This window comes from Sphaerodactylus townsendi, linkage group LG02 (assembly GCF_021028975.2).
Source record: "Sphaerodactylus townsendi isolate TG3544 linkage group LG02, MPM_Stown_v2.3, whole genome shotgun sequence".
NCBI classification, from domain to species: Eukaryota; Metazoa; Chordata; class Lepidosauria; order Squamata; family Sphaerodactylidae; genus Sphaerodactylus; species Sphaerodactylus townsendi.
Genome location: NC_059426.1, coordinates 65,146,195 through 65,171,288, shown reverse-complemented (window position 1 = coordinate 65,171,288; position 25,094 = coordinate 65,146,195). Strand labels below are relative to the sequence as shown.

At 42.7% G+C, this 25,094-nt stretch overlaps 1 protein-coding gene across 13 annotated transcripts in view; it reads left to right on the top strand.

Annotated features, from left to right (window-relative positions):
• The window catches only part of TNS1 (tensin 1), a 389,915-nt gene that overhangs the window by 349,963 nt on the left and 14,858 nt on the right, over positions 1-25,094 (top strand). For all 13 annotated transcript variants that reach the window (XM_048486278.1, XM_048486276.1, XM_048486275.1 and 10 more), the window contains 6 exons: positions 16,089-16,284; positions 17,054-17,925; positions 19,029-19,115; positions 21,844-21,975; positions 22,731-22,823; positions 24,944-25,021. In XM_048486278.1, coding sequence (XP_048342235.1) covers positions 16,089-16,284; positions 17,054-17,925; positions 19,029-19,115; positions 21,844-21,975; positions 22,731-22,823; positions 24,944-25,021 — 1,458 coding nt within the window. The remainder of the gene's footprint in view (positions 1-16,088; positions 16,285-17,053; positions 17,926-19,028; positions 19,116-21,843; positions 21,976-22,730; positions 22,824-24,943; positions 25,022-25,094) is intronic.

Below are 25,094 nucleotides of genomic sequence, written 5' to 3'. Positions count from 1 at the left end.
TTTCCGCTTTCCAAAATGCAGGATTTTCTGGCTGAATAACTTCATTTCCTCCTATCTGTGTATTACTGTAATTTTTATACCATTTTCAGTAGCAGAACTGGCACTCTTTGAGGTTGTACTTCAGTCATATTTCCAGAGTAAATTTAGTTGCACTACTGTCTGCAGATGCCAGACCTAAGCCTAGTAAACATGTCAAGCTGAGCAGAATGGGAACTCCTTTCATTCTGACTAATCACGTGCTCCTTGGCTGCAGTATGAACAAGGGCACTATGTAGGATAGATATAAAAACATGATTACTTTCTATATCATTATCTCTTAATGGATGTGAAAGTAATGGCAATACTACACTCATTCTGTGCAGTTCCTGTTTTCATGTCACAGTGGGATGGGACTGGGCCATGTAGAAACAGCTTCTGTACACCAAAGATAGTTCCTGAGGAAGGCCTTACTTCCAGTTCGTTTTTGTAGTTATAGCGCTAAACCCTATTTCTGCTAAAGACCTTAAATCACTGTGTTAACCCTGGAACGACTCTATTTTTTGCAGTATTTTGTGATTGCATCACAACCATACATAATGTATGGGGATTCCTTTGTTTGTTGACTCTGCCCTAACAAGAGCAACCAATTGCTGTAAAGCAGTAATTTCTAAATTTGGTGATATGGGGGCATTTAGAACCTTGGGGAGCATTTGGATTTTAGACGATCCCTTGTTCCCACTTGCAACAGCTTCAGACAGAAAGAATTGTTTTGTACAGCTCATCCTGACCTGAAGAGAAAAGATCAGGCCCTAGACCCAAGCCCTTAAAAAGCACAGATTAAATGGGAACCAAACCTAATATTAAGGAATTAGCTAGTGGCTAAACATTAAGGAATTGGTAGTGGCTATCAGGTCTAAAGGTTTCATTGACTGTATACCTGAGATGCATTTATCGTTAGCATATTTATCATATCTTTAAAATTGTCTTGTCTAGAGTATTGTTTTCATAAGATTTTTTGTTTAAATATTATGCAAAGGTGTAGGGGGGCAAAATGGCGTCGGACTCCCCTGTGGTCCCCATTCCCCCACGCCTGTGCCCCCACCCCCCCTCTTACTTTTTTTAGTTCAGCCGGCTGAAAAAGCAGCCTGGCTGGGCCACCAGCTAAACTTTTGAGGGAAAGTTGTATGATTTATATATCTGTTTTTCTTGTCTTTTTGAAAAAAATTGAGTTGTCTTTTAGCTGTGGGTCAGCATTTTTAGTAAGCTGCCTTGACCCCATTCTGGTTGGTAGTAAAGGTACATATACATATTTTAATTAATTAATAAGAGAGTGATGCTGGTGGTGTACTCAAGGGGCAGAAGGTAACATGTTTCAAAGTAATCGTTAAACTACATATGACACTGCGTATCACATTCCTTTTTAAAAATGTTATTAAATATAGACATGAGTTCTACAAACTCATCTGGAAACTGATTCAAATAAAATTCTAAGATGCAAACACTAAAATTATTATAAAACATAAAGTATACATGCTCAAATTTAATGTCTCTTTCCAGTCAGGAAAGCATTCCATTTTCTGAATTTATCAGATATTTAGCCATGTAATAAGCAAGTTAGTTTACAATAGTTTAATACATTCTATTACTGTTTCTAACCAATCCTCCTTTGGGGGTTAGGTTCTTCTTCCAATTCTGAGCAAAAATTAGCCTTGCAGATGTTATGACATTAAGCACAAGTTCACAAACATCTTTAGAAGGGATATCTGCATAAGTTAAAAAAACCCTCAGAGGATAATGATAACTCTATCTTTAGGGCTTTAGAAATAGCTGCAGCTATCATATTCCAAAATTCTGTTGCTCTCTTACACTCCCACCAAATGTTTATAAAATTGGCATTCGTAGCTCCACATATCCAACAAGTCCTCTTAGCCCCTTGATAATTTTTTGCTCGTTCATAGGGAGATAGCTTTCACTGATATACCATTTTTATTCAATTTTCTCTGGCAAAGGGGTTTATTGTGAAGTTCAGACCGCTTCTTAATGCTGATGACCAGACCTCTGGGCATATTGTGGCTTTCAGATCTTTTGTCTAGAGTTTTACAAGTGTTTTTTGCCATTACTGTCAGCATCTATTAGACTATATATCTTAAAGAATATATTCCCCTCACTGTTTATAGCTACTTTTTAAAAACTTGTCAATAATAATTATATATTATTATTGTTTAATTTTGTTTACTATCACACCTGCCAGTTCTTTGGCTGGTTGTTGGCCTTTCATTACAATTTGAACCTTGCCTTGAGGCCTAAGATGTTGCAATGTATCGACATAGTCATTTATTTATTTATTTTTGTTTAATATCACACACAAGCAGTCTGCCTTCACGTTGGTTCGTTCGTTCATTCTTTTGTTTGTTTGTTTAGGTTTTTTTATTTTTACCCCGTCCCTCCCCAAGAGGCTCAGGGCAGCAACAACATTTTTAAAACAACATAATAAAATCATATAAATATTTAAAAACAGTTTAAACAATTGTTACTAAAAAAACGAACTTCAGATGGCAAATTACAGAAATATATCCTGCTCCCCCTCCCTAGGAGGCCAAAAAATAGATGTTTGCCTGGCTGGCCATCAGGGAAAGCACAGTGGAATAGCTCTGTTTTACTGCAGAAACTACTCAAGTTCCACAGGGCCCTGATTTTGGTTGGGAGCACATTCCACCAGGAGAAAAGGCCCTGGCCCTTGTTTAGGCCTGCTGGATAGTTTTCGGCCCAGATTACCAAAAGGTTTCCCTCCAAAGAACAGAGGGGCCTACTAGGGCAGTATGGGGAGAGGTGGTCTCTAAGGTATGTGGGTCCAAGATCGCTCATGGCCTTAAAGGTCAAAACCATTGAAGATAATCCAGTACTTGATGGGCAGGCAGTGGAGATGAAAAAGGACAGGTGTTATGTGGTCCCTACTCGAGGCTCCAACTAGGAGCCTTGCGACCATGTGCTGAACTAGTTTCAACTTCCAGATTAGGTTCAGCAAAGAGCAAGTTACAATAATCTAATATGGAGGTGCATGGATCGCCGTTGCATGGATCACCATGGCCTAATCAGAACTGGAGAGATAGGGAGCCAACTGTCTTGCCTGTCAAAGGTGGTAAACCTTGGAGTCCAGAATCACCCCCAGACTAATCATCAACAAGGCCAGATATAAGGCCTCACTGTCCACCACAGGCAGACTAAAGTTGGCTGGCATCTCCCTGTAACTTACCCACAGGATCTCCGTCTTTACTGGATTCAGTTTCAACCTGCTAGTTCTTAACCAATCAGCCACAGCCTCCAAACACCGCTGGAGAGCCTCAGGGGTGAACAAAAGGACTGGTTGTTGGCCTTTCATTACAATTCGAGCCCCACTCAGATGCCCAGGACATTCTAATGTATCAGCATAGTATTTGTGTGGATTCCAGCAGGGCTTCCTTCTGAATATGATAGATGTTGATTTTATCAATTTGAAGATGTTTGAAGTGCCACCCTAGTGTTTTTGGAATAGTGTCCAGGGTGTCAATTACTGGGAAGAACTCAGGTTTGTGCCATAGTTACTGAATCTTGATTTTCAAATCGTGATATTTGGTGACCTTTTGTTGTTGTTGTTCACATCACATTTCATGAGGTTCTGGGTTCCCTGGAGATTGCAGTCTGTCTTAGAAAGCCTATTTGGGAAAGAAGGAAGAAGTATTTAGATCTTTCCTGTTCTGCTCTTCTGTTGTCTTGCTGACAGTCAGGTCTCCTATTACATCTTCCTTTAAAGCAGGGGTCCCCAAACTTTTTAAACAGGGGGCCAGTTCACTGTCCCTCAGACTGTTGGAGGGCCGGACAAAAAAAAAACTATGAACAAATTCCTATGCACAAATGATTGTGAAATGTTTGATTTCACCTTCAGCCTTTCTGTCATGGTCTATTTTGTAAACAGTGACCAAAGTATGTCAGGGTACAGGGGTGGGTCTAAATATTATTGGGAGGCTGTGAATTTCCCCCCTGTAAAAAAAAAGCATTCCATCTAACCCAGGATTAGGTATCTTCCTGGGTTCTTCCTTCCTAGCAGCCAGCGAGCAATTCACCAGCCTGGCTGATGCCAATGGGAGTGAGGTGGAACAGAAAGCCTGAGAGCAACACATGGGTGAAATGAGAGAGGGAAGGGAAGGAGCAGGAGTTGCCGCAAGGTTTCCAACCTGGGCTGGGAAAATGCATGGAGATTTGGGGGTGCCATCATGTAATTGCAATCAACAGCCATTGGGGCCGGTTCCTCCTCTCCCTTGACCCCCCACTGCACATGAATGGAGCCATCGCCGCCATGCCTGGCGGGCCGGATAAATGCCTTCAGGGGGCCACATTTGGCCCCCGGGCCGTAGTTTGGGGACCCCTGCTTTAAAGTGGTGATGGGGGGCGGGGGGAATCTTTACCTTCATGAGGTACAAAAGCAGCTAGGGATAAATTTTTTGGATAGAAAAACTGCTAATGGAGAAAGTGCATTTCTTTTTTCTAACCCAGTATACATTTTGGCACTGCTCAGTATACGTGCAAAGTCCCTGCATTCCTAATAATCCCCAAGGTCTGTGCTACTGGCAACTTTAGGGGAGTGAAAATAGGCAGAAAGCCAAGGTGAGAGTTCACGGCTTTAAGATGCTGTTTAGGACAGGACCCAGCTGGGGTTCATCTCTGCACTTTGGAGAGCTGTTCCCTCTTTAGATTTCTCAAACACATTTAGCTGGAATCTAAACATTTTCTGGACAGGATGCACAACTCTTTCTAGGTAAGGAATGTTAGCATGAGTTAAGCAAGACATTTTATGCAGATAGTCCTGTCTTGAGTGGTCAGACATTTTAAACTTACACTTTTTTTCCCAAGCTACATGTGTATGACATGTGGAATGATTTCCTATGTGTAGCTATAAATTATAAAATCTTTTTGGTGGGTAGCATCTCTGCACCTTTATTGATGACAGAGTTTCCATGAGTCCAAAGAAGCACAGTAGAAGATCACACTTTTAAAATCTGCACATGAATGCATCCTGAGTGAAGATCCTCTACTCATAGGTGTCAAACTCGCAGCCCTCCAGATGTTATGGAGGACCGCGAGTTTGACACCTGTGCATGTGGCAGTCAGTTCCAGGTATAAACCTATGTGACAAGTACATTTTAACACTTTAACCACTGTACTTTCAAGTATGAAAAGGTAGGTGGAAAGTGTTAAGGAGCAACTTCTCTACAGGAAATATTTTTGATAATACTCTTCAAAAATATGTAAAAAGAATACATTGCATTCAGCTTCCCACCTTGCTGTTCTAGAAGCAGCTGGAAGTTGGGTTTTTTTGGGGGGGGGGATACCCAGGGCTAGGTTAACCATAGATAAACTTATTCTAGAATTGCTTAATTGTCAGGGACTCCAAGTTCTTATTCTAAAGACTCCAGGAATTGTAACTCTGTTTAAGGGCAAGGAATTGTTGAAAAAGAATTCTCAGTGTCTTTGCAAAACAATAGTTCCTAGCTTCTTTGAGGGAAACCCTGAACATTCATCTTTTCCAAAGTGTTTTACACTGGCATACAGAAAAGGGCTTCTGCAAACTCATCTTTGTCTGGACTATGTGTCTATACCAGGGGTAGGGAAAAGGGCTTCTGCAAACTCATCTTTGTCTGGACTATCTATATTGTAGAAGGGTCTGTCACTAGGGGATTTCAGGGAACCTGCTACCAGCATGCCAATTGGCCAAGCTGACTAGAGGTACATGGAATTCGTAGTTCCTGAACATGGCCGGTGGCGTACTGACAGACGCCATAAGAGGTGGATCCCCACTCCCCTGGTCTATACATTTTTGGCCCACTGTCCTGGATGCTTTGAAATGCCACGGAATATTGTGGTTTCTACCACAGTAAAAAAAATGACCATGTTGCTAAATGGGGAAAGATTGAAATGCTGGTAACTTATCATCAGACTGGCATGATTCCTTCCCTTCTTTCTGTCCCTGTGTCTTGAAAATGCTTCCTTTTGTCCTATGGCAGGATGAACTATGGTGGAATTTCACATCTTTGTTAGAGCACTGGTTACCCCAGTCCTGTAGTGTTTCAGTGCATTTTTAATGCTGTATCATTACTAACGAAGGAGTACAAGATTATGAGTTCAGAACTGTTATGTCTGCAGCAGTGTTGCCAATTGATTATTTATTTATTATCCAGGAGATGTGTAGGTCATCTTTCCAGAGACCTGTTTCAGTGTGCTAATAGTGACAACAATAAAAGCATAAAACTAATGGCCCCATCCAAAGGGGGGAGATCTGCCATTGGGATTGGGTGGTGGGCTTGCCAGTGGTGTGGATTTCTGCTCTCCTGCTGCAGCATGAGCAGGGGGGTGTGGCTGCCAGGAAGGGAGGCAATGCTAGTCCAGCCTCCTCCGGCCATTGCCCATGTTGCAACTGCTATCACAACCTGATCAGGACATCTTGGTGTCCATGCCTTTTCAGTGGTGCCAAGTCCGTGATAAGAAAAGCTCCAGAATGGGTGGCTTTCCAGCAGCAGGGAGATTTTTTTTTTTTGGCATTTGTAAGCCCCCCCATGCTACTGGAAAGCCTCCTTGGAAAAAGCAGTATGGTATGGCCTGGAACCTGGCTCGTTGGATGGGACTGAAAATCATTCAAAAATTAATATTACATAATCATAAAAAAACAACACTATCAGGCCATAATATAACCAGCTAAGGAAGATGAGAGAAAACTTTAGTTAAAGACCAAGAGAAAGAGAAGTGTTTTGGCCTGGCTACTGGCGCCAGAATGGCAGTACAGCCAGATGTGTCAATTATTCATTGGGACGGGATTTCCAAAGATAAAGATCCACCATTGATAAACCCTTGTCTTTAGGTGCCACCCACCTCTGACCCATAGCCAGGTGGGGGGCACATGGTGATAGCCTAGGACTGCAAGAGAGGCTCTTTTTAACCATGAGGTGGTTTGAACAACATATAGGAGACCTGTTGTCTTTCAAATACCTTGATCCCCTGATGGCATCTTCAAGCTGTAAGAGCTTTGAATTGGTGCCCAGAAAACAGACAATAACACCCAAGTGCACATCTTTCTGCATAGGGTATGCCAGTGTCTCTCTCTGTTCAACCCACAGCAGCAACCTGGTTTCTCTATGTTTCCAGATGATTTTCTAACACAGCCTCATATAAAATGCATTATAGCAATCTAATTTGATTAGATCATGAATCACTATGGCCACATGCGAGCACTTTTCAAAGTGCATCAAGGCAACATTTCCGAAAGTGGCATGCCACCCAGAGGCATGAGCCTTGCGCTTCAGGGGACCATTTCAGGTTTCAGACCCGTAGATTCTGAAATTTTGTTCACGCTCAGGGGAGAGTGGAACTACCATACCAGAATCATGCTAAGCAGCTTTGAACCCACCAACATCACCTCTGATTTGTCAGAACTGAGCTTCACAATTTTCCCCCAGATGTTTGTTTAGGACTTCCACAGGCTCACTCAGCCAGCTCTTAAGGAGCAGTATTGGTGATATGTCACTGCAAATGATTTGTCCCGATGGTTTCATATTATATATCATGGGAGACAAGATGTCCCCTTGGGGGAAGTTGTAGTATGTTTGCTGTGGGCCAAACAGCAGTCAATCTACAACTCTTTCTGAAACTAGCTAGCCAGTTATCAACAAAATCATTGCAACATAGTGCCTCCTTGTTCCCAGACCAGCAAGCCTCTCTTGAAGGATGCCATGTTCATTTGTATCAAAAGCCATGGAGAGGTCCAGCAGAATCAACAGAAGCACAGTTCCTTTGAACAATTTCCTGTGAGTTCCCCCCACTGGCATAATGCCCATTGGGCAAGGTGGGCAGCTTCCCAGGGCATCACCTTGTGGGGGGCATCAAAATGCTGGGTTCGTTTTGGGGTATTTTAGTGGTTTTCCATTTACTGGCCTGCAGGGGTGCTGTGTTTTTCGAAGCTGTAGCACCAAAATTTCAGCCGCATCATCAAGGAGACTGTCCTGTCCATGCTACCCCCCCAAGTTTGGTGGAGCTTGGTTCAGGGAGTCCAAAGCGCATGGACTCCCAAAGGGGTGTTCTCTATCCCCATTGTTTCCAATGGGAGCTAATAGGAGATAGGGGCCATGCCAGTCTTGAGGGTCCATAACTTGGCCCCCCCCCCCCCCCCCTGAACCAAAATCCTGCACCAACGAACTTGGGGGGGTATCATTAGGGCAGTCTGTTCCTGATGTGAGCACTCTCTGAAAGTTTTGAGACTGTGCCCCCTTCAGAAATGTGCCCCCCCCCCCCCCCTTTACAGCCTGCAACCCCCATTGACAGCAAGCAGTGCAGAAAACTCAATGGCAGAACAAGGATTCTTGGGCAAATTTAGGATGCTCTGCAAGGGGTGCATTTTGGATTGTATCGGCACCAAAATTTCAGGGTATCATCTGAGATGATGGCAAAGTCCCTGCTTGTTCAGGGGGCTGCCAAATGTTATGGACCTCAAACTGTAGCCCCCCTATCTCCTATTAGCTCCCTATTGGAAACAATAATGGGGATGGGCACCTTTTAGGGAGTCCATATAACTTTGGACTCCTTTGAACCAAACTCTCACCACCAAACGCTTGGGAGTAGCATAAGGACAGTCTCCCATTGATGATATGCTGAAATATTGGTGCTGATATGTGTCTAAAAAATGGACTTCTGCAGGCCTACCAATGTCCTGGTGCAAAAAAAAAAATTGGTCATGGTGGACGTAGTCACCATGGGGGGCTGTAGAGGGGCATCAATAGAACCTCAGGTTTCAAGCCCAGGGCTACAGATTTCTGCCCAGGGCTGCCTTCGTGCCGCCCTCTGGTCCCCCTCCCACATGCACAAATGGGGACTCCAAGAATACCTTTCAACATAGGGTATACGGTGCTTTTGATCCATTTGGGATGTGGACTCACTAGGAATGCAGTGCAAACAACTCTGCTAGTGGGTACTGGATTTTTGACTTCTCTGGTAATGAATAATGGGAAGCATTTGTTCTGATTCCATTGCAGCAGCACACTTATACCGTGTCTCTTTCATTTATTCTGTAACACACAATAAGCTGTTCATTTGCTTAACATAAACACTGAGATATTTTTAGATTTTTTTCTATGGCACAGGTCCTGGAACTTCCCCGATGGTTCTTAACTTTGGATCCCAGAGAGTACATTCTGTCTTCCACTTAGCATTTGCAAATAGTTTACTAAAAATATTTGCTAGTTTTTCAGTAGCACTCTAATGATTGGCACGCAGCTGGGCTTTCAAATGTAGCACCCTCTTGTAGGGCCTGAATGGGCAAGCCTTCAGCACCGCGAGAGGGAAAAACCATACAAATGATTGAGGAAAAAACATTAGAAGTAAAAATTGTACTGAACTATAAGCAGCCCATTATTAACCGAGGGAAAAATATTCCCCACCCACCACCCTTTTAACAGAAGTGCTTGACTTGTTCTAAAGGGGTTTCTGAAGCTTCTTACAGGCTAATTCATAGATACAGAACTGTCCTGTTTTTAGTTAAGGAGGAAAATGGGAAATGTGAAGCTGTAACGGATGTAATTACTTTCTGTAGCATAATAGCTTATTATGCATTTGCAAATAACATGAGGTTGCGCTTCAGGCTCAGCACCAAGACAGCCAAATAGGCGTTGCAGTCATATAACGGTGGGGTGGGGAGAGTCATTGCCAACACTTTTGTCTCACATGGAATGCATGAGTGAACGAAATCTTTTCTTCATGATTTCATATAATGTTCTTTTCCTTCCTGGCTTGGTGGATCTGGTTGACTAGCGAAAACAACTTTGGATACCATAGGATAGGCCTTGGTCAAGAAATTTGACTTGCAGTTTCTAAAGCCCCACCTTATCTTCATAAAACTGGAACATTACTTAAATGGATTCCAAATTAGGAGTATTGAAAGTAATACTGAACTTATTGAATTTTAAAAATTTGGTAGAAACACTCTCAAGAAAATTATCCGTTGGATTACCTCAGCACTGTGTAGGCACAGGAACCTCTTAACCTGTTCCTTCAGGTATCCTTAAGAGGATGTTGACAAGTGCTCTCCACTCATCATAATATATTGTTAATAGCAACATAGAAACCACAAAGTTTAAAAGAAATAGAAAAAATATACAAAAACTTGACAAATCTGGAAACATAAAGATGAATAAAAAAAAGTTTAAAATTCAGGTTTCCTTCCCATGAAACAAAATTTAAAATTGCACAAATTAGTACAATTTTCTTAAGCAGATATAACTTTATACCGTAGTGTCTCCGCCATCAGTTCATAAGGAGAAGCCATATATAATGGAGGGGTTATTTTCATACAGTTGGGAAAGACCACAAGGGCCATCCAGTCCAACCCTCTGCCATGAAGGAAAACTCAATCAAAGCACTAATTTCCTTTACCTCTGAGGTCAAATTTAAACAAGTTAAAATAGTTGTGAGAAATTTGTTTTTAAGTGTGGTATTTTATGACGGTGTATTAGAAGGAGTACATATTCTGTCAATGTAAACGGCAGCTTCAGCATTTTTTTCCCATGGGGCAGGGGTAGGGAACCTGCGGCTCTCCAGATGTTCAGGAACTACAATTCCCATCAGCCTCTGTCAGCATGGCCAATTGTGGCATACATGCCAGAAGGCTGATGGGAATTGTAGTTCCTGAACATCTGGAGAGCCGCAGGTTCCCTACCCCTGCCATGGGGGGTATGTGACAATATATGAAAGGATGAATAAAAAATGGCTCAGAACTATGTTTTAGAAGTCACTTGGCTCATCTTCTCCATCAGGTTGCAGAATGGGGAATGAGAAGGTATGGTTCACAGTGCAACCCTAAGCACTGCCCATACTACTACAGACGCCGTGTAGCTATTAGTAGCTATAGTGCTACTACCCCTCTCCCTAAAGGGCTTTATTCATGAGCAGAAGATGGGAAAAGAGTATGCAGCTGGGTTTCTGAGGCCACAGCCTTGTCAGTGTCCCCAGCAACTGTGCTGTTGTTTGAACTGTGGTCCTTCAACATGGCTCCACAGGACAAGTGAAATCTCCATAGGACCAAAGAAGTCTATATTCTCACTCAGAGGAGGAGGAGGGCATCTATATCTGTGTTATTGCCAGTGGCTGCTTATGGAGGCAGGACCAAACTTCCATTTCATGTCCCTTGGCCAGGACCTCATGATTCAGTTTCTGTTTCTGCCTCGCATGGGGAGAAGTAGCCAAGAGATCTTATTCTTTCTTGTTCCTTGTTTACTTTAACTTTGCTGACTCAACAGATTTCTGTCCTCAATCTACAGCAAGACCTGCAGCTTCTCTCTTCCTTCCTCCCTGTATACTCTCATCCCTCATGTTTCTCTCCCTCAAAGGAGGACTCCAAGGAGCAATGCAGAGACAAGTTCCTCTCCAAAGAGGATGCTGATTCTGCTCTGTTGTCTTCACAGCAGCAGGAAGGCCGCACACCTGAAAGCAATGCTAAAAACTATGGAGGGAGCAAGAAGTGCCTTGGGCTTCCCAGGTGCTAAAATGAAAGCAGCAAGTCCTGCCTAATTAAAAGGTGTGAAATAGCCTCCAGCTGCAAAAACTTCCTTCATGACTGCCAGTTCGGCCCTAAATGGAAATGTTAGGAAGCCTTGCCTCCAAGAAAGGAATTGTTCAATCCAGCACTCAGAAATGGAAGGCTCCAGGAGTAATGTATTTGCACTCCACCCCACCCTCCATTCAAGTGATAGACGTTTTGGATATACTTCCAAGGGAGAAATAAGAGAGGAGTTACAGCATCTCCAGGCCCCCTTGCCTCCAGCTTCATTTCAGGGTTTTCAATGTTTGCCACGCAGCTCCCCCTCCCCCTTCCACATTCCCTCAGAGTGGTCTGGATTAGAGGGGGGCAAGTTACACTATATGACAAAACCTCAGACTATGGTCCAGGAAGCATCCAGGAAGGTGTTCTCTTCAGGTGCCTACTCTGGGCATGCCAGGGCAATGTGATTTTAATTCATATAATGAGGAGAGCAAATCCTCCTCTGAGAAGGAACCAGCCACAGCCAGCAAGGCCTCCAGGAAGCCATCTACAAGGCTTATATACTATTCCTCATGAAAGGCCTTCATGAAATGGTCAGAGAAACAAAGTTGACTTGTTCAACTTGGGACTGGGGCAACTGTTAGCTTTCCTTCAAGACAGGGTCCAACAGCAGCTGAAAGCTTCTACTCTATGGTACCAGTTAATGGCCTTAGCAACCATTATACTACATCCTCATTTCCTCTCATTCCTTAAAGGGATAATGCAAACTGACTCTCTGGTCATCCATAGATTTCCTGTGTGGAGATCACTCTCTGCTCTTACCAAGCTTTTCTTTGAGCCATTAAGAGACATCCCCCTTAAGTGGCTCTGCGTGAAGACCTTGTTCCTAACAGCAGTATCTTCAACTTGAAGGGTTTCAGAGCTGGGAGCTCTGTCAGCTTCCAGAAAAAAATGTCTGTTTTTCTCACAAGGTACTGGTGCCAACCAGACCCTAAATTCATTCCTGGAAATCAATTCTACCTTTCTACAGAAGACACAGAAGATTCTATCTGCCATCCTACATATTATTACACAATGTTTGAGAAATTTATATCAGCCCCGCTTTGTCAATTGGCCATGCTGGCAGGGATTCTGATGGGAATTGTAGTCCATACCTGACCATGGTCAATTATTGCCATGTTCGCCACCACTGACCTAGGCATACAAAGGAGAAAGCCTGACATACTCTAGATATGAGAAGGGCACTTAAGAATATATATAAGATGTATGAATCTATCAACAAAGTTGACTTTTCCTTTATTTCTTTAACCGTATTAAACAAGGGAAAGAGAATGTGCCGATCAGTCATAAGTTAAACCATAAGGTGTCTAACTGAAGTTTGGTGTGGAATGCAGTGTTGGTAGCTGCACTTTTCACCAAATGAGCTGTGATAACCTAGGGACAGGGAAGTTGCTGGATTTATATGCAGTGCATTGCACAGGCCTATAAGTCCAGCAACCTCTCTGTCCCTAAGGTTATCACAGCTTGTGGTGAAAAGTGCAGCTACCAACACTGCATTCCACACCAAACTTCAGTTGAAGAAATACGCAAAGGTTGCCTTCCATCTCAACCTTCACCAGGTGCAACAAGATAAATTCCTTCTCTTCAGCTGATGTGACCTTTGGACACTGAGTTCTCCAGCATGGTGGATGAGACATAATTCCTACTCAAAGACTGAAGGACGCTGCTATTGGAGGTCCCTAGATCTAAGATGCTGTCCTTCTCAGAGCAAGAACGGAACCTTGGATACTTACCATGAGGGTTCCTTCTGCTCTAAGGTAAGGAAGGCATCTTGCTTGCCTGAAGAATGGAAAAGAAATTAACAATGTTAACAGGTTGTGAATGGATGCCGATATCAAGAGAATAAAAAGATCAAGTCATACTCTTCAGCTCTACTCTACCCCAATCATTAAGTTTGAATTCCCCATATGTAAGGGAGAAGGATTTGGTTCATTCCATTCAGCAGCACCAGTTTCCCAGGTCTTATTATCTGACACTTTGTTTACTATAACAATGATCTTTCACCTGTTCTTGGTTTCTATTCTACGTTTATTGCATTTCTTCTTACTATTCTGTTTATTAGTTTGGAAAGTATTTAAAAACTGAACCGCAAGGTCCCAGCCAGGGGATAGGAAGTGGACATTTTGGTCCTGCCTCCCTAAGCCACCAGTGGAGATAACCCAAATCTAAGATGTCTTCCTTACCTCAGTGCAGAAGCAACCCTCATGGTAAGTTTCCAAGGTTCCATTTTCTATTTGCTCAGGCAAAAGTATTTTGCTTTTTCCTCTGGAATGTGGTACATGTATTTTTCCTTCCAAACTATTCACAACCACAAATAATACTATTATAAAGTAAACCCTGATTATATTTATTTATTTATTCTTTACATTTATATCCCTCCAAATCTCCCATAGGATGCAGGGGGTTGCTTCTTTCTCTTTTTGTAAGGATTTTGTAGGGAAGGGTCACAGTTGAGTAGCAGAGCATCACCTTTGCATGAGGATATCCCAAGTTCAATCCCCAACACTTCCAGGTTAAGGGCGTAGAATAGATTGAGGACTACCTGTAGAGCTATTGACCATCACAGTAGAAAATATAGTTCTTGATAGACCAGTGGTTTAACTGAGTAGAAAACAGCTTCATGTATTCATGTTCATGTGTTGAATTAAGGTTTATGACACTGGGGTTCTTCCTATCTAGAATTCCTATCTAGAAACACTAGGACATTCTTTCCATACCCATGCTTGGATATGGAAAAAAACCTGGTTTTAAAATCATCTCTGCCCTGGTGAGCTCTTAAACTAATTTTAGGCATGATAAAATAAATTGCAAGGGCGGAACAGAGATTAGGGTTGCAGACTCATTTTACAACCATCCTGGGACTTAATTTTAAAAAAATGTTTATAAGTAATCCAGAACCATAATTGCAGCAACAATGGCTGAACCAACATTGTGAGCATTCTGACATGTTAGTACTGTTAATGGGTTTCAGTTTGAATGTCATTATTTAATAGGAATGTGCTTTGAGAAGAGACAGTACACTGATGTGTTTGCTATGCCGCTTGGAAACCAAGCATTCTACTGATATGAATACCAAAACAACAACAACAACCCCTAAGGTTTCCATTTAATAGGGCAGAGCCTCCATGGAACTTGTATATGTACTCCACTGAAAGGATATTTAGGTTTGGGGAGTAGATCAGCAGCAGCTGCTAAAGAGAGAGGCGAACAGGAGGAAAGAAGGAGGTCAAATATAAGGAGAGGGAAATAATGGGTAGAATCAGGGTCCTATCAAGAGCAAAACCAGTGGTGGTCCTGTGAGTTCTGGAAGGCAGGAGGAGAAGGTGATGCAGGTCTTCCTGGACAGAAGAGTAAGGGGAAGGGGAATATCACAACCCTGAAGTCATGTACGGAAATGCCAAAGAGTGGCTAAGGAACCAGTACAGGCTCACTGGGATATCCCCTGTTAGGCTTTCGTGGGAGTCTCACCACTTTTTGCCACATGCTCAGGCGGAGAACCACCAAGTAATTAAAGGAATACACCATGTGTGATGAAAATAGTGATGGAGCCTTGGGTGTTCAGTATTGAGGGGGAAAAAACATAACTAGATTACTTGTCAACATGCTGTATGTAAGTGTGTGTGTGAGAGAGAGAGAGTGTGTGTTATGTACTTTTGGTAGGACAAAAGAAAATGTTCTTGAGTTGTCCAGAAGAAGATGCCTGAATGAATTTTGTTTTGCTTGATGAGCTACATAGTGTAAGATTTTGTGACTTTATCCAGTAGTATTGTGGTATTTCCAAATGAAGGTGCTGTGCTGTCTTCAAGAAAATTGGTGGAGGGCAGAGAGAGAAGCTGCATTTTCAGTATAAGCCGCTGCCAGAAAATACTTAGTGCCAATTTACAAATACTTCATCATGTAGTACCTGCTGCAGGCAGGCAAAGCTAACAGTGGTAGGGAGAATGAAACTTGTAACCCGGTCCCTGTCCATATGCCCAACCACAGCAACCTTACCTGGCTCTGATGTTTGCACTGAAGGCTTTACTATCAAGATTCCCAGATTCCCATGAATCACTGCAGCTCCAACCCCAGGGGATATTAGACATTCTCTAAACAATCCTGTTTCTGTGGTCAGTCAGGATTGAATTTATACTCCCTTTGAAAAACCTCTGCAAGACTAACAGGTTCCCCTGAAGAAGCCTCTTGGGCAAAACACAGGGAAATTTTATTTGAGTAATAACATATATTTTTATCTATTTTGCACTGTCAACCTTGGCCTTATTTTTCTGTCTCCTGTGACTGGTGTAGTCCTTTTACGTCTCATTTGTAAGATTAAAAAAAAAATTGGGGCTTTTAGAGAAAAAATGGGCCCCACATTAAGATGATTAGTTCTGCAGAGCCAAGTGGGTCCTAAATAAATATGAATGAGTGGTACTAGTTACAAGTGTAACCTAATATCATAGATCCTGCTCAGTTACCTCAGTCATCATCCATTTTGTTTTCTGTTTCATTTCAGAGCCCCGGAGTTATGTGGAATCTGTGGCTCGTACAGCAGTAATAGGTGGTGGCAGCAGCACTAACGGGAAGCCCCGGGTATCCCCAGCTCCACAGCCTTACAACACTGAGGCACCATTAAGGGATGGGTCCTTTGCTAACTCCTTCACTTCTTCAAGTCCTGTTGCTGCTAGTAGCCCCATGCACAGCACTGATGGGTAAGAGAGAGGACCCAACGGGGAATTGATTGATGCTGTTGGCTATGTAAGATTTTGTGACTTTATCCAGTAGTATTGCGGTGTTTCACTTAACTTCTGAAGCTCTTTGATACATGATGTGTGGGAGGCTATTCCTCAAAAGATTACTTTTATTTGGTCCTATTATTATTCCTTGCTGGACTGATGTGTTAATGCAGTGCATTTACACATGAGTCTAGCAAGGAATAATGTTACAGTGGAATACATTAAATGTTATCATTCAAATTAATGGTCTTAATGGTGGGTAGATGTAAATGTTGGTATGTGCAACATTATCCTGCCATCCATTCATGAATGTTTGTCCAAATACAGAGGTCACATTCTCATCTTACTGGGAAATGTTCCACTCTCCAAATTGTTTGCTGGATTACAAACAGAGAACTTGGCAAATGAAGTCAAAATAAGTTGCCTTTCAGGATATGACTCAAGTTCTCTCAACTTTTATTTCAAGATGGCATGAACATAAAGTGAACATCCCTAGGAACAAATAAATACAGTCACGTATCTGAGTGGAGATCAAACACGAAAGTCTGGATATAGCCCTTAATAGTTTTAAGATCAATATGACTTGGGGCTCATTGAAGAATTTGTGGGAACCAAAAACTTTGGGTAAGAGGTTGAGATAAATGGGTTCTACTATGACTGACAAGTGCTGTTCTGTCTTGTGTGCGTGATACTATTCAGGGGTAACTTGCTAATAAATTCTGATCTCTTCCTTTGCTTTTTTCAGGATCTCTATACGTTCATACCCTTCAGAGAACAGTACTCACAGCATGGCCACGCCTCAGCCCTCCGCTGAATCTAGTTTCCAATCCACCAATCTTTCTCAGGCACCATCAGTGCATAGCAGCTACCAAAATACCTCTTCTTCAAGTCAGGGCCTCCCAGCCTATGTGAGTGCTGACTTTCCTGAAGGCCGAGCCAGCTCTCAGCAAGATAGCTACACAAGGCCTCAACCCCAAGTCATTGTGGCTGGAACCTTACCTGAAAGCCCCCAGTCACTCCATAGAACAGTAGCTACAAATACACCAGGTAGCCCAGGTTTTGGGCGAAGAGCTGTTAACACCAACATGGTGGTCACCCCTGGAAGTCCAAATGTGAATAGGCACTTGATGGGTACCCATGGCAACCTTGTTGCAACACCAGGGAGCCCAAGCCTTACTCGGCACCAGCCTATAATGGGAGGCACTACATCTGCAGTCTCGGGGAGTCCCAGCTTGGATCGACACATTATATATGGGTACCCGGCCCCAGAGGAGAAGCGTCCAACACTGTCCCGCCAAAGCAGTGCCTCAGGTTTCCAAGCCCCCTCTACCCCATCTTTCCCTGTCTCCCCAGCTTACTACCATGGAATTAGCAGTCCACACTCCTCTTCCCCTGACTCAGCAATATACAGGCAGGGCAGCCCTACCCCACCCCAACCAGTGCTGCCAGAGAAGAGAAGAATGTCATCAGGAGATCGATCAAATAGCTTGCCTAACTATGCCACAGTGAATGGCAAGACCTCTTCACCCATCTCCAGTGGTATGTCTAGTCCCAGCAGTGGGAGCAGCATGGCCTTTCATCACACTCTACCAGATTTCTCCAAATTTTCAATGCCTGGTAAAAACCTCACTTGATTCAACTTTTCATTTGTATGATAGTGATTTATGATAGTTTTTTGCTCTGTGTGTGTGTGTGTGGGGGGGATAACTTCTTTTTCTCCTGTCTGATTGGTGAGACTTCGATTGCTATGAAGGATTGTTCAGATATTACTAAGGGATCAACTTTCTATATGTGTGGGGGGTTTGGGCTAAATCTGCCTTGAGTCTTGTAGCCTCTGACTGCTCTGGAAAAAGGCTTATGCATATTATATTCTAGGGTATATCACACCCCATGGACAAATTCCATTGCACTGAGGTAGAAAAGTTCTCAAAAATATTGTTTTGCAAAGATTCCCCACCCCCCTTTTGGCCTTTTGAATACCTCAGAGGAGCATCTTTCCTTCACAAAGCTTTTTTAAAAAATGTGAAATGGTATATCTCAGTCATGACAGACAACTAATATAAGTGCACACGAGCATTAAAGGAAGACTTCTAACATTAATAATGTGTAACATTTTTGTATCTTGAGGGTATTCCTCTACCCCACAAATATTTCTCTCTGTGAGAGAAATATTTTTCAGGTTATCAGGAAAGGTCATCAAGTTGTCATGAAGGCCTTCAGAGCATTTCAAAATGGTTTCCTGAAGTAGTGTTTTCTTAATAAACTCATGGGATTTTTTTAACCCTAATATGTTAAACCCTAATATGTGAACAAGTACTTCAACAGGAGAATGCCTGGATATCTGAAGTTATTTGGATCCCAGGTGTTTTGTTTGTTTGTTTGTTTACAGAAAGCAAACTGTAAGTAAAAACTGGCAGTACTTTGATGATATTGTTTACTACTATGCCTGTGATAGTAGACACTTGTCAACAAGAATGCATGCCAACCATAGACAGACACCTAAAAAACGTTAGATTGGACTATAAATGGTATAAATGAATTAATATGTCTTATATACACATCTGTCTTCATACACCATGCTCACCCCTATTCTGTGATTTTCTACAGAGAGTTATTTATCTGTGATTAATTTGGAATAAAAATGCACCATATGGAGTGGGCACCCTGTAAAATATTCCTTCCTTATTTCATCTTATGTTTGCTTCTTTCCTGTCTCTTAGACAGCAGCCCTGAGACACGAGCTAATGTGAAGTTTGTCCAGGATACCTCCAAGTACTGGTATAAACCAGAGATCTCCAGAGAACAAGGTAAGGTTCTTTCTTAGCAAAAAATGTGGCATAGAAAACAGTTCTTGCAAACAAAAGGTTCAGACTTTGTGTGACTATCTTTGGATGCTGTGGACGAAAATAATCACTAAATCAGCAAGAAAACACCTAATTCTACCAGATCATGGTTTTCTGTTCCTAGTCTTAATTCACGTAGTGATTTTGTAGTATTTGTGGGGTAGTTACTAATCACCATTTTGCTTCACATCTGCACCTGTTGTGTGATAAAAATTCCCAGGCCCTGGCAGAGGGGTATCTAGGAAAATGGAGCCCGGGGACAAAATCTGAATTTTCTGCGCCCCCCGCCCCCCCAGCAGGCACCCAGATCTACCACCTGGAACCCGCGCCAGTGTCCAGGTCTATTGCCTGGAGTTTAAGCCAGCATCCAGGTCTACTGTCTGATATTATAGCCTACAGTCGATTCCAATAAACTGGTTCAAAGGCAGCAGTTAGATTTACAAACACAACAAACATGGACTTGGTGGGACCCTTAATACTCAGCTGGGCCAGCTGATAAACCATTAGGCAATGGTCTACAGCACATAACCAATTCCTGAACCCTTCTTGTTCTACACGGGTGATATGATTGAAAATCTCCCAATCCTCCGATCCACAATATAATTTGTTGCACAGTTTAGCAGCTGTGTCCAATAAAATAAATTGAATGATTATTTGGGGGATTCCATTTGCAGCCCTTTTTGAATATAGGCACAACAGTGCTTTATTTCCATTCGGAAGGAAAAATGCCAGTAGAATTGACCAGGGTAAACAGTTTGGCCAAACCAGGTGACCACAAGTCAGAAAAATCTCTGGGAGGAATCAACTCTTCACCTAGAAATTTACCAAAAGAAAGAGAAGAAACTAAGACCTTCTGTTTCAGCCTCTGAGAAAGGAAGCCAATGAGATAAAGAGGGCATGTTAAAAAATTGAGGCCTATGCTGAAGGTTCTGGGTCCAGGATGGGAGGGATAACAAATACCTGTCTATAGGGTGTGTGCAAGTCTCCTGCAGCTGCTACTGCACATGAACTCCACCCAGGCACATGCAAATGCACCTCATCCTCAACCAGGGGCAGAGCGAGGTGGAACTGCGCCTGGGGCACGCATGTGCCTTGCACTCCTGCTGCAACACTGCCCACCCCCACCTCAGAATGCCACGGCCCGTCCACACACACCCATGGCACAACCACACCCCCACCATGGCGCCACCCAGGGTGTCCCGCCCCACACCCATCCCATTGGCGCTACACCGCTGTCCTCAACCCCACCTGTGAGGTGGACAAAAGATATATCCCACCACACAATTGCTTCACACTGTGCCACAATGAGAAATACATCTGACCATGACATGCTTGTGAAGATGCCAGACATAGATGTGGGTGAAACCTTAGAAGCAATAGCTACCAGAGCACAGCCACACAGCGTGGAAATCCCACAACAGCCAGCTGATTTTGGCCTTTAAGCCTTTGAGAGTACTCTTGCAGAAGTCTCTGCAACAGATACAATAACTACATATTTCAGAGCTCTCTGTTGATATATTGCATGAGTGTAGAGCAGAGAAGCAATATGGAAAGGATGGCGCTTACTGCTGATGTACATAAATTCAGTAAAATGGTGCTTTATTAAAACACTTTTTAAAGTCGTAAGTGTTGCCTTCTACCTTGATTTACGTCTATGAGGATGTAAATGTAGCATGGCATGCCAATAAGAATGTACTGTGCCACTACAGGACATTGAGGTCTACAAATCCAGCTAACAAACTGGCTTTGATAGCAGCTTTAAATCACTAATTAGTGATGAGTAATTTGCGTCTGTCCCCAACCCAGATTTATGAGGGTGCCTATCAGGCAAGCATGGGCGATGCCTTTAAAAAAACTTTGTTTATATCTCTGTCGACAGCTATTCCTCTTACCCAGCCAACAGCTGAGATGCTTGGCAGCACAGTGCTGCAGATCCGTCCTTAATCCAAGAACACGTTCCTTCATTTCCTCATATCTCCCCTTGCAAGGGTAACGTGACAGTTGTTGAGTGGAGGTTAACCTTCAGATCAGACTCAGAGGAAGGGACATTCTTGTTCTGTCCTGCAGTTTCATTTGCCTTTATAGTCATAGAATGGCTTCCACATTAAAATTCACAGCTGTTGAGAAAATGTGACTAAATGGGTGGATTTGGCTGGCTGTGTCTTTGTTGTTTGCCCATGATTTTGCTAATGTTTGAATTCCCTCACTCTCCACCCAAGTGTTATTTTTATTACTTCTGATATCACATGTGGGAGGGTCCTGGCAGAGCTTTCTGGGGGAAAAAATTAAGTCATATTTAGAAGAAACACAGAAGTGGCTGCAATTTAAAGAATTGCCTAAATTTAAGCTTTTCATTTAGTAATTTAAGCAGAAAGCTGTCTGTTATGACAGTTTCACTCATCTGAGCAGGGTCTTCGGAAGGCACCAATCTTCAAATGGGCAAAATCAACAGCTGCTGTCTCAGTTGTAGCTCCCGTCTTATGGGATGGCCTGCACAAGGAGGTCACGAAAGCTTCTGACTTTCTGCAAGCTGTGCAAAACTGAATTGTACAATGACTTGCTGATGTTGGTGAATTGGATTTAGGTCCCTCTATTCCACTTTTCATCTTACAAGCTATTAGCTTTCTGATGACTCTACGCTATTTTACTACTGGGGTTTTACTACACTCTTGCTGTTTTGCTTCTTTCTCAGCTATTACGTTGCTGAAAGACAAGGAACCGGGGGCTTTCATCATTCGAGACAGCCACTCTTTCCGGGGAGCCTATGGACTGGCCATGAAGGTTGCTTCTCCGCCTCCTGGTGTAGTGCAACAGAGCAAGAAAGGTGCAGCCTCTGTGCCCTTATGGAAGATGAAATCCTTACAGAATCTCGTGAAATACCTAAATTGGACACAAAAACACACATCCCAATGCCAACTATCCTTTGAAAATCCAGATGCTTTTTCTTTGCCTAGATATTATCATCAGGCAACGTTTGAATGTTAATCCTACTTAAATGCCTTGAATCCCTTTGTTTTCTAAACAAGCTCAGAATTAGTTCTTAGGAACTTCTGACCCTGAACAGAAACTAAGGATTTGGCCTAGCACCCCCAACCTTTCTATAGCCTTAGTGGCAGGAATATATTGTCGTGAGAGACTTATATGACTGATTTATCACAAGCACATTTTGAACCTGATTTGAAAATAAACCTCCCCCATCCATCTCGCATGTCAACATGACAGGCTGTGTGAGGGCTGGGACTCATCGTCCTGGCTCAGCTGGTTCTTGCCCCATAAATAGGTAAGCTGAGCACCGGCTTGTGTTGCCTCTTCCACAGCCATTTCTGGAATCCAGAAACCAAATATATAAGGGCCACGAGGCCTTCATTTCATTCTAACTGTTAATGCCAGCTCTGTGGGTATCAACTGCCATAGCTATATAGTGTGGATTGGCAACCATAAATTGCAGACATGCGCTGTTACTCCTCCCCTGCAATCTTGTCTTTGAAGGACCGAAAGACATGGGTTTATGGCCTTAAAACTGTAAGGCTTACAGGAAACATTGAGAATCTATACTGAAATTGTGATTTGTCCTCACAGGAGATATCACCAATGAGCTAGTAAGACACTTCTTGATAGAAACCAGCCCCAAAGGGGTGAAATTAAAAGGATGTCCTAACGAGCCAAACTTTGGTAAGTGCAGCAGGCAATGCCCTTTCTCCCCCCGCCCTCCGTTTCTTATATGTAAAACTGCTTTGTCCCAGCCTGCCCTCTAGTGGAGATTATGATGATAAGCAGCATGTTATAATATCCTTGCCCTTCCAATGCTGAAATATATGTCAAGACTTGTCGGTGAAAGAGGATGTTCCAGAAATTTGGGTTTGGTACAATCATTTGCAGGAACTGACAATCCTACTGTTTAGTATTCTTCTCCTCTCCATCCCCCGCCCCTCAAATTGATCACTTCTTGGTGACAGTCAGTGGTGGGTGGGATTCAAATAATTTAATAACTGGTTGTTTACAAGCATCATTTTAACAACCGATTCTGCTTGAAGTGGTGCAAACCTGCTGAATCCCACCACTGGTGACAGTTAACCTTGCCACAATCTCATTTATGTGAGTGATGCTGTTGCTTACATTGGTTGGCTCCTTCATTGCCTCTGTCATCAAGATGTGTCCTTTTATCTTTTAGTATCATCTTGTCTGATGGGTAGATTTAAATTTTACTTGTGTATATTTATCTTTGTTGACTTCATCTGTCTGATGAATTAGGCTCTTGCCTGCAAAACAGCCCATGCTACAAGAAATTACTTCGTCTTTAAGGTGACGTATGTAACTTTCCCTTTTTGCTGAAAAAAACAAGTTCAGTGACAGCAGCAAATACACTGTACTGTGGCTGATACATTCATTTTGCTTTTATTAAGGAAAATATATTACTATTGTAACATGCAGCAGTGGCGTAGGAGGTTAAGAGCTTGTGTATCTAATCTGGAGGAACCGGGTTTGATTCCCAGCTCTGCCGCCTGAGCTGTGGAGGCTTATCTGGGGAATTCAGATTAGCCTGTGCACTCCCACACCCGCCAGCTGGGTGACCTTGGACTAGTCACAGCTTTTCGGAGCTCTCTCAGCCCCACCTACCTCACAGGGTGTTTGTTGTGAGTGGGGAAGGGCAAGGAGATTGTAAGCCCCTTTGAGTCTCCTGCAGGAGAGAAAGGGTGGGATATAAATCCAAACTCTTCTTCTTCTTTAAGGAACAAATGTTAATAAAAGTGGTCTCTACTACAGCCTCCAGCACAGATCTTAAAATTAACTACTACAGTTAACCAGTTAGCTTCCATAGGACAGTCAGAAGCAGTACAGGACCAACACAAACACTCCAATGTGCAACTATACCACTCACTTGTAACCATTACAATCTTAATCAATCTGAAAGTATCATGAAATTCACCTAGCTGGATATAAGCTACCATTCCTGGTGATATGATTGCTCAACATCAGGAGATTTATTAGTGTAGCACATGCAACAATTTTCACCTCTGAATCACAGAGGAAAAAAAACCCTGTGAATCTCCAAGACCCAACAGTTGATTTTTTTAAAATTTCTGCCACTTGTGCATATGTACATCTGTTTCAGTGATTTTGGATCCCTGTGTCTACCCATGGAAGATGGGGTCATTCAGCTCACCTGTGCTATTTTTAATTCATTAAACATTAGTTAGTAGTGTACCTTCACTGCACACTATATTTGCATTCTTATATGCACAGTATCCTGCAGAGGGCAACTATTTCTTAGATGAAGAAAGAACATACATGGTTCTCATGTTTCATGCATGGTTCTCTATACTCTTTTCTAGCGTACATTTTCTTGAGAGAAAGATACAAGGCTTTACTACTAGTTTTGGTAAGGCCTTTCTGAGAGATAGTTCTAAGAGCTGTCAGTTTAGGAGGTAGTTACTTCCTCTAGCCTAAAGCATTTTCCTCCAGCTCAAGTGGTTCTTCCATAGGAGAAACAACTGAAGAGATACTAAGCAGCATAAGAAAAAATTAAATCATGACACTATTAAATAGTAGAGTACTAGTGTCTGCTAAAGCATATGGGATTTTAGGGAACAGATTTCAGATCTGATCCTGGAAGTTGAGGCTTAATGTCTATTATTCATTTAACTTGTATAAACATCAGTAATGAACCCAATCAACACAATTCTATGATAGTTTCTGCCACTGGATTCTGAATGTTCTCCAAGTCACCCCCCCCGCCCCCCCGCCCACCCCCAAGCCATTAGCTTTGAACATTTCCCCTGTTTTCTCCCAAGGTTGCCTGTCAGCCCTGGTGTACCAGCACTCCATTATGCCTCTGGCTTTGCCTTGTAAGTTGGTCATTCCTGACAGAGGTAAGAGCTTTTCTCCGCAAGAAATGCCTATTGAGACTGAGGAACAAAGTACACACAAATAATTCCTTGGGAG